The sequence below is a fragment of the Mesoplodon mirus genome (assembly GCF_964341445.2).
Source record: "Mesoplodon mirus genome assembly, chromosome: 3".
Taxonomy (NCBI): Eukaryota; Metazoa; Chordata; class Mammalia; order Artiodactyla; family Ziphiidae; genus Mesoplodon; species Mesoplodon mirus.
In genome coordinates, this window is record NC_138978.1 from 163,067,424 (window position 1) to 163,079,585 (window position 12,162).

General features: G+C 37.4%; 1 protein-coding gene across 4 annotated transcripts in view; it reads right to left on the bottom strand.

Moving 5' to 3' along the window:
• Nucleotides 1-3,138: 3,138 nt before the first annotated feature.
• SOAT1 (sterol O-acyltransferase 1) overlaps nucleotides 3,139-12,162 on the bottom strand; it is a 57,230-nt gene continuing 48,206 nt past the window's right edge. For all 4 annotated transcript variants that reach the window (XM_082612755.1, XM_082612754.1, XM_082612753.1 and 1 more), the window contains 6 exons: nucleotides 11,721-11,850; nucleotides 10,015-10,112; nucleotides 8,794-8,892; nucleotides 7,614-7,749; nucleotides 6,621-6,766; nucleotides 3,139-5,092 (listed from right to left, as the gene is read on the bottom strand). In XM_082612755.1, coding sequence (XP_082468881.1) covers nucleotides 5,036-5,092; nucleotides 6,621-6,766; nucleotides 7,614-7,749; nucleotides 8,794-8,892; nucleotides 10,015-10,112; nucleotides 11,721-11,850 — 666 coding nt within the window. In that variant the 3' untranslated portion in view covers nucleotides 3,139-5,035. The remainder of the gene's footprint in view (nucleotides 5,093-6,620; nucleotides 6,767-7,613; nucleotides 7,750-8,793; nucleotides 8,893-10,014; nucleotides 10,113-11,720; nucleotides 11,851-12,162) is intronic.

The following is a 12,162-nucleotide window of genomic DNA, read 5'->3' on the forward strand; positions in this document are numbered from 1 at the left end:
CTTGTTTGAAAAGGCACACTTCCCAGTCAACAGATTTTCTCTTTTCATTAGAAACCTACATCCATGTCTACCCACTGGGGAGCGGGGTGGGCAGTACACTTTTAGAAATACCCATTCACGAGTTTTAAAAGGCCGACAGGAAAAGAAGTCAAGCAACAAATAATGACCACAGAAAGAGAGGAGGCTCAAGAACCAGGGTCACTGCTTTTCTTGATGCAAATACAAAATCACAACTGGGCCCCATTATTTCTTTGTAATCTGTAACATGGCTCCCTCCATTATCCTGAAAAAGAAAATTCTAACAACATTGTAAATCAACTATACTCCAATAAAAATTATTGGCTATATTCAGCATATAAAGCTGTGTGATATTTAAGGTGAAAACCATTTATGAACATGAAATACATAGTTAATATAGGGTTAATATCAAACTTGAGTTACTTTTAAAATGAGACATGGTGTTTTTCCAAATTTATTTACCACATTCTTCACATATGCAATGATTTTGCCCTTTTGTATGTATTCTTTTTAAAGTTTAAAAAATATTAATGCTAATACAATGTGTGCTGAAAGTGATGATACCAGTGATTAGACAAAGATATAAGGGGTGGGGGAGGAAGAATAGTAATTCAGGAAAAGAGCAAACAAGAACGAATTAGAAAAAACATCGTTAATTACAGAATAACCCTTATAACAACTTCAGATGCCCGGGACTTTTCTGCAGCTCTTAAAACACTATGGGTTTAATGCACATGCTGGAAAGGTACTAACACAGGAAGGAAGCTGCCTTACTGCCCCCAATGGCAGAGCCTTGGCTAGGGCTTCAGCTCTCTTCTCACCCAAGTGGCGTGTTTGCACATGGGAATTCAAATTGTATCCCTAAGAGAAGAGAAATTACACCTACCATCTCATTAAGACAAACTAGAACACCACAAAGCAGGGTGAAGTATCTGCTAGCATAAAGGCTAGAAGAAAGCATTTAAAAAAAGAGTACAGAGACAGTTTTAGATTTTTTTTAAAAACTGCATAACTTCTGAAATTAAGCCTTTATTTTTCTCAAACCCAAATTAGCTATTTAAAAGTCTTTATACTTCACAAGAAAAAAAGGAAACTTTATTAAGGATTTTACACGTTGTACAGCTTTCCTACTAACCTAAAGCTTATGAATTTTACCAGTATCTACCGATTTTCACACTGGACATTAAATTCAGGGTGGGGAAAAGCACAGGTGGACCAAGTAAGGACTCCTCTCCACTGCAACCAGAGTAGCTGTATTCTACCTCCTTTATAAACTGGCTTCCAACACTCTGTGACCTGATAGAGACTTTAGTGATGTTAGAAACTAATCAAATACTTACATAAGCTTCACTAACAATATTCATTTTATTCCTCAAAACATTTACGTCCCAGTTCCCTCCATTTCTGAGCCATAATCATAAAGCCTAGAGATAAGATATGTGAAAGAATGTCCATGGCAGGTCTTTCTTTGAATAGTAAATATATACATATACACATATATAACTATTATATAAACTACATAAGTTACATGAAAATTTGCATCAGCAAGCAAGTCATTGAACTATCTTCCATTAAGAAATTCATTCTGCCTTCCAAGACTAGAAGCATCCTTACACTGGCAGAAGTAAGGCCTCATTAGTTTCCTTCCTCTCCATAATTTCTAAAACTTAAGTATACACACTAATTCTAAACACTTGATTTAATACTTAGGTAAAAGCAGAAATGCATTTCTTTTCAGAAGCTTGCCACCCTACCCTAATGCTAAACAGATAAATCTGAAAGTATCAATAATTTTGGAGAGCTGGAAACAAGAATGCTTTTAGCAATCCTGTTAAATTCTTACCAATTCTATTATGTGAGAGCCTGTATCTATCAAGGTGCAAAGCCAATTCACCATCAGCCTGAGAGTCTATTTAAAAGTATATATTCTTAGGAGTGTGCAGCATTTGAAACACCCCCCCCATCCCAGGTCTTTTTTTTAAGGATTCCAATGAAATAATAGTAAGGATTTAGGTTTGGAATTTATGGAGAGTAAGAAAATAACGAGGCCCTATTTCTGCCTGGGCTAGTGGTTTGCAGCAACCGAATGAGGTAGTTATTAATCCCCATTTTACTGATGAGGAAAACTATGGCTCTGATAAACTAAGCAACTTTGGGTGCCACTGCTAGTAAGTATGGGGCTATCTTAATCACAAGGCTGTGCATGGACTTTTTTCACCACACCAGTGGTTTTCAAAGTGGGTATTTGGGGATAAGGGGAAATAGATATAACCAAACAAGGGCTCCAGCCCTGCATCCCTGTCTCAACCAGAAGCAGCTATATTTTATCTGTTTTACATGCTGGGCTTAAGCCTAACAATTTTTTTTAAAGGTTTAAAAACTAACATGTGTAAATTACTACACTACACCAGGCCACCTGCTTACTACAGCTATGTTAGTTCATCTTCGTTATTTTCCTCCAAAGAAAACAATGAACTTTACTCAAAATTACTTATGATCGCACAAAACAAAAATATTTTTGCATAAAAGACTTCAACAATTCATGCTATGTAGCACACATGACCAACTTCTAAAACATAAAATGTTGTTAGGTTTCCTATAAAGACTTCAGGATTCAATTTTTCAGGTAAGTATAATTTTTAAACTATGATAAAAATTGCCTATACTAAATGAATTACTTCTACAACATAATCTGTGTATGCAAATATAGAACACTTACTTTACACACTGTACTTTCTTAACCTGCAAATATCATCTACTTTCACCCTGTAACTATTGAAAACGGAAAAAACATTTCCACTACTCCTTTTGCTTCCAAATGTTGTGGTTACCGAGAGGGGTAAAAGCAGCCTCAATTTTCTAATTAAGCTCTAATATGAGGAAGCAACTTTACCTAGGCAATTGCAGTAATTAATCCACCAAAAACAAACAAAAAACCCCTCCATTTTTCCTCACTACCCAGAATTGAGAATAAGAGCTTCTAACAAATTTATGACAAAGTTAGAGATCTTAGTTGTTCTCTTAGATAACACACCCAAACTAATGATTACTATCATTAATACTTTATAGGAAAGAAATTTTAAACTCATTACTTTTCTTTTTTTAAAAATATTTATTTATTTTTTTTTTTATTTTTGGCTGCATTGGGTCTTTGTTGCTGTGTGTGAGCTTTCTCTAGTTGCAGCAAGCGGGGGCTACTCTTGGTTGTGGTGTGCGGGCTTCTCACTGTGGTGGCTTCTCTTGTTGTGGAGCACAGGCTCTAGGCGTGCGGGTTTCAGTAGTTGTGGCACGCAGGCTTCAGTGGTTGTGGCACGCGGACTCAGTAGTTGTGGCTCTGGGCTCTAGAGCACAGGCTCAGTAGTTGTGGCGCACGGGCTTAGTTGCTCCATGGCATGTGGGATCTTCCTGGACCAGGGCTCGAACCCTTGTCCCCTGCATTGGCAGGCGGAGTCTTAACCACTGTGCCATGAGGGAAGTCCTGGAATACCCTTTTAAAAATAACCTCTTTGAGGTACACTTTTGTCTGTTGAGGTTGGATTTGCCTAAACTCAACTGGACCAAAGGTATGGGAAACTTAGCTGAGAACTTGCGGTACAAATTAAGTTGTGACTATTAAGAAACTCTACTTACCTTCTTGGAGATTCAAACTAACTTTTTGAAAACAATTTGAAAAAGATTTCTCAAAACTTTCTGGATAGCAGTAGGGCTGCTAGAATACCAAGATAGTTTCCCAAGTTGGCTGCTTCTCAAATTTTGGGTAATTCATAAGTCTCCCTTCTTTGGGTTGAACCTACATGGTCTTCAAAAACCCTTCCAAAGCTCAGTCTTTACCAACATCATCATATGTCATTCAAACAACCAAAATAATTCCTACACACCACACTGTATTAGCTATAGGCATCTGATAACATGGAACATCACACAATAAAGTATATTTTCTTGAAAATGATCACCTATTAATTTATTGCAACTAAAGCACACTACCATTAAAAGTATAATAATTGAGCAAATGCAGAAGCCAGCTTCTGGATCTTTAATATTCCCTTTAATATTAATGGTGGTGATTAATACTTATGTTACAGACTTACTAGTCTGAAAAATAATTCACGTCAGTATTTATTAGATAAAATAACTGTACCAAAGGTTACTTCTAAATAACTTCAAAGAAGTTATTACCTGAAAGTTTAAACAACAAAAGTTACCTTCCACATAAGTTCCACAATAAAATAATTTAAACACAGGACTGACTCTGCAAGTTCTTTTTAAAAATTACTTTAGAAGTTAAAAGAGGAAATATTTTTCTTTGTCCTGTGCCACTTCTTTTTCCCTTCCTACTTCTATCCCCCAATATATAATATTATGGATGCAAACTCAAGAATTCAAGGTGAAAGGGATAATTTTGCTTCACAGATATCATGACCTACACTGTATAGCAAAAACAAGATAAAAATAGAACTGAACTTTAAAAAAAATACAAATTAGGATATATAACAAGATTATCTTTGGAAAAATAGATATTTTCTCTCTACTAGAAACAGCAAAACATTCCACATTATTTTCTTTCCCAATTGCATGGTTAATTAGCACACATTCCAACAATGCACATGAAAAAATTTCTCAGCCAGGGGTACTTAAATGATTTCTTCATCAATGTTTTGGCTAATTCAGTGGCCAAGAAAACATGATGTTTAGTCTCTAATTAGATGCAATCAAGAAACAAAACAGAATTTCTGAGGTTTAAGCTGATATGACCCAGCAAAAATCTGTCATTATATCAGCTACAAGTCTCCCTTCTCCCAAAAAGGAAAAAATTCAGAACTGCTTAAAAGTGTACAAGCTTCCAGGAAACTTCTAACAGCTCAGCTTCAGGTGACCTAGTAATGGAGTGAGCCATCTGTAAAGCCTGGAGTGGTCCAAATAACACAGATAACTTCAGTAATGGCTGGAAATAGATGCTGGCCCCAAATCAGGTAGAATACCCAATCTTCAGTCAAGGAAGGAAACAAAGTCCAAGCTTCTAAAACACGTAACGACAAGTCCAGGAACGTGGCCGGATATAATCCAGAAATGTGGGCTTTGAGGGGAAAAAAAAGAATGGAAGAGTAGCTTATTTGTGTGCATTGTATGTATGAGATATGAGGTAGATAGGGGGTGTTGATGTTACACATGGCACATCTCTAAAATGCCTCCCAGCATTTCAGTAACCTTCAAGCTATAAGCAGCTCACTAATTCAAAAGATGTTCATCATTTTTATCTATAGCACAGATTTACTTGATTTAGAAGCTTTACATGAAGCTAAGTCCAGTAAACTCTACACAACTGCATGGACTCCTGACCAAATTCTAAAGAGGCACTACCTTTTTTCTGTATCTTGCATTTTGTTTTAGCACAGTCCTATTTTTAGTAGCCCAAAATCTAAATGGTGGTAGGTTAAGGATGATAATATACACAAATTACTATAATACAAAGCTTAAATTACTGAATTATCTAAGTGAGGAACAGATGAAATACTATGAAAGTTCAGAAATAGAAAAGAGACTAGAGCAGGAATTTTGAAAAGCTTCGTGGGGACTTCCCTGGTGGTGCAGTGGTTAAGACTCCACGCAGGGGGCCTGGGTTCGATCCCTGGTCAGGGAACTAGATCCCACATGCATGCCGAAACTAAGAGTTCGCATGCCATAAGCAAGGAGCCCATGTGCCACAACTAAGGAGCCAGCGAGCCGCAACTAAGACCCAGCGCAACCAACCAACGAACCAACCAAATAAATAAATAAATAAGCTTCATGGACGACACTGCATCCAAATCAGATCTTGATAAAATCTGACAGGTGAAATCTGAGTGCAAAGAGCAGAGTGACCAGAGACAGAGTCCAGAGTCCAGAGCAGTTAGTTCAAATGCACAAAGGGGACTCGTAGGAAATAAGGAGGGGATGTGAGGGCAGCATAGCAAAATCAGGGTGGACAGTAGAAGCTTTGGGAGGGAAACTGATTAATTTGATTTTGAACATCTTCAGTTACACGTATCCGTGAGAAATACCCAAGCAGATGTATCAAGAAGCCCCCCCACCCCAAATATTTGGGAGTTTTCTATAAGCAGCCGAAAACTAAAGCTCTAAGAATGAGACTCTTACAAAATTACAAACAAGAAAACAACAACAAAAAATGGGAAATGGGCTCCTAGGCATATGAGTCTAGCTGGACATTTTTATAGAGTTTATTACTTCGGGAAGGAAGAGGTAAAAGATGCATATTTGGGGTTGGGGGTGGATACACATGCCACTGGGAAAACCTTGGAGAAGACCTACATTTTCAGGGCACAGGAAGAATATTAGAAGGAGCTAAAGAAAAATCAGATAAAGAGAAAAAAAAAGAGAGAGAGATCCAAGAACTAGGAGAGTTCAATGGGAAGAAAACCAAAGAAAAGAAAAAGTTCAAGGACAATGTAGTAAGATAAGTTACTGCTTTTACTCCACATTTCCCTCCCATTAACATTAATTTATCACCATCTCCACTACTCCCTTCCCCTTAACACTGCCCACCAACCCTCACAATCAGGGGACAAATAGGTTACCTCACCACTCCAGCCTGACTGATGACTCACATTTTTCAAGGGGCAGTGTTGACGTGCATACCACTCTTGAGAATAAAAGCACAGGAGGACTCCATTGCCCGCGAAAAGGGAAGTCCACATCAGAACATTCCAAATTGGCCTTTTCCGACTATCATTGGCAATGAAGTTGAAAGCCACTAAAGTTAGGAAAACAACAAAAAATATACATAGTCATCAAAACAAAATCTACCAGGAGATGAGGGGTCTCAGATATCTGCTACAATCATTTAGTTATCATAAACAGCATCAACTGTGTATATACACGTTCTATGCTGGCCATTGGTCCCATAAGTACAAATGAAGCTTCACTGTTGAAATTTATTAATCAGTGATTATTTGGAAATCAGTCAGTATTCAGAACAGGTGAAAACATATTTCATGGACGCATTCATATTCTAACTTGTCCCTCTCCACCCCACCCAAAGAAGGGTTAGTTTCCTTCGGAGGGTGAACACTGAACAGAGTTTAAGAATGGCGAGGTTGGGCTTCCCTGGTGGCGCAGTGGTTGAGAGTCCGCCTGCCGATGCAGGGGACACGGGTTCTTGCCCCGGTCCAGGAAGATCCCACATGCTGCAGAGCAGGTGGGCCTGTGAGCCATGGCCGCTGGGCCTGCGCATCGGGAGCCTGTGCTCCGTCCGCAACAGGAGAGGCCACAACAGTGAGAGGCCCGCGTACCGCAACAACAACAACGACAACAAAAAGAATGGCGAGGTTGTTTATAGTTTTTATGAGCTACCAGGTCAGTGCTATCAATAGTCTTCAAGAGCGTATTTAGTTCATTTCTCTACATCAAAGTGTAAGCATCCTGCAACAGAGTTGTACATAATTACTCAAAATTAATGTTCTTACCATCTGATAAACAAACATTGCCTTGAAATGGTATTACTATTTACTATCTAGTTTTCTACATTGATTTTATATTTTATTTTCTAAATTTCTCTTTTAGCATAATACTCAGTACTCACGAGATGCCAAGATACTTACTTCCAAAGAACATGAAAAGCACGAAAAGCACTGGATAGAAAAAGTTCAAGCAAACAGCCAAGGCATATTCGTGCACTACAGCAGACACAGCAAAGACAGCTAACATGGCAGCTGACCTGAACTTCTTTGTGAAAAACTAGGGTAAAAGGAAAATATTAGAGGCAATTTTCAGAAAGTAAGTAATGAAACATGAACTACATAAGACTTATAATTAACACACACTAAAGGCACCTATTTAATTATATTTATATTTGATTTTCTAAGTCTACTTGGAGTAATCCAATGTACTAAAATAATGACAAAAACATCTATGCTTAAAAATCCTTACTTTACTAAAGGACGCATTTTCAAAACCATTAATGCTGAAAGATCGAGCATATTTTCGAAAACATTAATAACTTATATTTGTAACTCACTATGGTTGACAAAACATAGATTTCATTTATAAACGGACACATCAAATCTAGAGTAGCATTGTACGGTAGATCGGGCAGGTACCATTTTTACACGTAACAAAACTAAGATTTAAAAACAAGGGACTTGCCTCATCCGTAAGTCAAATTACATTTATAAATGAAAGAACATTCGAATACTGTGCTATTTGCACCACAACACACTGTCATTTAGCCAAATAGTGCCCTTATTTAACAATTCAAACCTGCAATCCAGAGATACCAACGTTAATCAACCATGAGACTCAAGACTAGGTTTCTTCAGTCTAAATAAGTTATGCTCTAAAGAATGTCTCAAAGACATATATTAATAATCTATATCGGAGAGTTGTAAATCCGAACATAGGTGGTTTCTCCACTTCTAACAAAGGAAGAAGAACAAAAAAAAAATGGAAAAAGCTAGGGGAGATTATTTGCTGGCAATGAGACTCCAACAAAATGATCCGTTACTGGTGGATCATGTCAACTTCTTCAAACGCCTGCACGCATTCTTACTTTGTAGTCATGTAAAATAAAAATCCGGAGCAGAAACATGGTCTTAGTCCTAGTAACTGTAGATACTGGTCCCTAAACAGTGCTATTCAAAGCAGAAGGTTTCTTAAGACATTAATGGCTCACAAGAGAGTTGAAGACAACTAAGTATAACTTCCTCCAGCTGCACAATAGTAATACTTTCTGGAAAAGAATCTCCATTTCTTAAACAACATTAACTAAATCTTGCTGCTTACCCAGAGAAAGTCCTTGTAAGCGTAGTAATATAGCCAGTCATGGACCACCACATTCCAGGTCCTGTAATAGTTAGAGTATGATGTGGAGTTCCACCAATCCTAAGGAAAAAAGCAAAGGTATACATATACACAGAACCAAAGCAAAACCTACTCCCAGAGAATATACACACATAATATAACACCTAGAGTGTGTTATGATAAATTGTTAGTCCATACACTGATGTCAGAAAAATCTTCAAAGGCATTTTGGTTATTAGTGTTCAATGTGACATTAATCCTAGTTCTATGGATGATTAAGTTCCCAGGTTCACTCTCTCTTTATTACACAAGTTATGATGGAAGATATACAACATAATAATTAAATCTAATGTTCATCTAAATAACAATCAGTAAATCCCCCTTACCTTGCTAAAACACAATGAGAGAATTCTAAGGTCACACAGACTTAGATAGTGTGATAACCCTCAAGAGCAGTTTGCTGGTGTCATAGACAGCAAAATTTAAGTTGTACCACGAGTGAGATGGTGGCTACCTCCAAGTCCTGGTGCTCCTTTATATATATATCCTGTTTCTTACTCTAAGATCAGACCAATGGAATAAGACATATAAAATTTGCAACCCACACTCGCTGCTTCTTTGAGAAAGGAGGGGTAGGCTTGGAGTGTTGCCAAAACATGAACAGACAGACAAAATTCTAGAGGGCTTTAGGCGGGATTACAGAACACTGTGAACCACTCTGCCTCTACTCTACAACTTAATTCCAACTTTGGAAGTGTAAGAATACTATTTGAAGCAGAATTAATGCCTTTCAAAATAAAGCAGGGAAAAGTTATTTCCTTCATGAACTGTTCAACAGTCTTAAATAGAATAATTTGCTGAGATCACTCCTACAGCACCAGACAGCCTATTTCAAATGAATAAAAAGTCAGCAAAGTCTCAGAATGCCCTCTGGACACCTGCTTTCCCACTGTAATCACCAATACAGGATCCAGCAGGAACCAAATGCGGTACTAAGGGAGCAGATTTAGAGGTAGAAGAAAAGACAAGACTATGCCACTTAAATCAGTAATAGAATTTCAGACTTAATATTGGTAAAACCTGTGGAAGAAAACGATTTCACAACATTTATGTTAAAAAGCTAGTAGCCAACAACGCTCAAATACTTAACAATGAGTACACAAATAAAATGTGAAAAGGAAGATGAGTCCAAGTACACATTACCTTATAAAACATCCTGTCACCAAAGCGTAACATCTCAGCAAAGGCATTGAGCCAGCAGTGTAAAAAGGCAAAAAAACTAAGGAACAGTATCAGCACAGCTAAAAATAAGATGAACAATATTAAGACTCTTTCCAAATAGCTCACATATCAATCAGTTAATTATATGTCGTCATTTGCTTAGCTGGAATTATTTTGTAAAATAAAAGCTATTATTCCAGCTTACCCATTCCAGAAATGATACAGTGTATTTTGAAAGTTAATTATTTTAACCTAATAAAGAAATAACTTTCTTCCAAGTGAGTTTTATAGACAAAAATGACCCAGTCTGTTTTTAATGGAAATGCCTAGATGTATGGCTTAACTTGGTAGTAAAAGCCCTTTAAAATCTGGCTGTGTATTCCTCTAAACCAGCTGTTTAAAACTGGGAGAGATTTTGCCCCCAGGAGATGGTTGGCAATTCTGGAGACATTTTTGGTTATCACAATTCAAGAAGTGGGCCTTCTGCTATGATATCTAGTTGTTAGAGGGCAGGATGTGGCTAATATCCTAGAATGCATGTGACAGCCCCCCAAACAAAGAAATATCCAGCCCAAAATGTCAATAGTGACAAGGTTAACTTATCTCTGCCTCTACTCCCAATGTAGCAAACATCATCCGCAACTGGACTTCTGCCATTCCAAAATACTCCATGCCTTTGAATCCATCCCACTACCTGGAAGCAACTTTCCACCACCTCTCTGCCCGGCAAACGCCTATTTATTTTTCAATACCCAATGTTAAATGTCATCTCCACTATGAGACAAAGTTCAACAGCACCTTAGTATATTATATATTACACTATATTTTAAAATACCCATTTACATGCCCATCCTTTTTATTCACTTGTTTTTTCAAAAAATATTAGTCTACTATGTATAAGACAATGTAGGAGAGACTATGACTGGCTATAAGACACAATCCTTGAGCTTATGGAATTTGCAGCTTAGTGAGGAAGACACACATATGTAACATATCCTGTCAGAGGGACAGATAAAAGAATTTATTGGAGTAAATCTTGAGGGGCAATCAGGGAGGATTACTAGCAGATGTCTGGGAGAGAGGGAGAAGAAGAAAGAACATGATGGCAGAAAACAATACCAACATTTAATGGGTAGAGAAAAGAGAAAGAGTAAGTAAAGGAAACTGTAAATATAATGAAACGGCAAGCTTCCAGAGAATAAAGAGTATGTATGTCTGGTTCACTGCTATGTATGGTATGGCCAGAAAGACAGAAGAATAAGAGAGTGGCAAGACAGACTTCAAAATGTGGTCAACAGCACCCAATGCTTCATGGAGATCAAACAGAATAAGGGCTAAATCAACTACTGGAGGAGATTAGAGATTTTAATAAAGGCCATTTCAATGGCCTGGTCACATTAGGAGCAAGATTACAGTGACTAAATAGTGAATGGGAAGATAAAGCATGAATACAGACTATCCACAGTCAGAGAAAGCAAAACTTGAGTGAAAGAAGACAAATGGAAAGATTGGCCAGGGACTGGAAGCATGCTTCATCTGTCAGATAGATGGGAAGAGGTTAAAGATGGGTATAGATGCGTAGATGAGTTTATAGCGAAAAGCAGGTAAATCAAAGGTGCTCACATGCAATGGCTTTCTATTTTCCTTGCAACTTTATGAATAGCCAAATTAACCAGTACCCATGTTACCTGGCAAGATGGAGTTAAATATACATAAGACCAGAACACGAGCGCTGAAGGGCTCCTGTTTGATATTCCGAAACAAGGGGGTGCAGAGCCTTTCAAAGATGTAGTACACATAAAAAAAGCAACCAAAAACCTGGAACATAAAAAAGAAAATTATAATAAAGAGAGCTTGATCAGGAAAGATGAAAAGTGATTTTTTTTCCTTCAAAAGAACATATATATGTGACCTGTAAACTAACGTTTACATATATATTCCATTTAACACTAGTATATAAGATTGCCAAACTGTAATCCTTCAGAGATAGTACTCAAGCCTAATTTCTACCATACATATTCCCAACCCTTTACCAAATGGCATTTTTAAAAGATCAGACTCTGGAATCTCTTTTTCCTGCTACATGAAACTCATAACAAAAGAACCTATTTCATAAATGGGTATTTGATT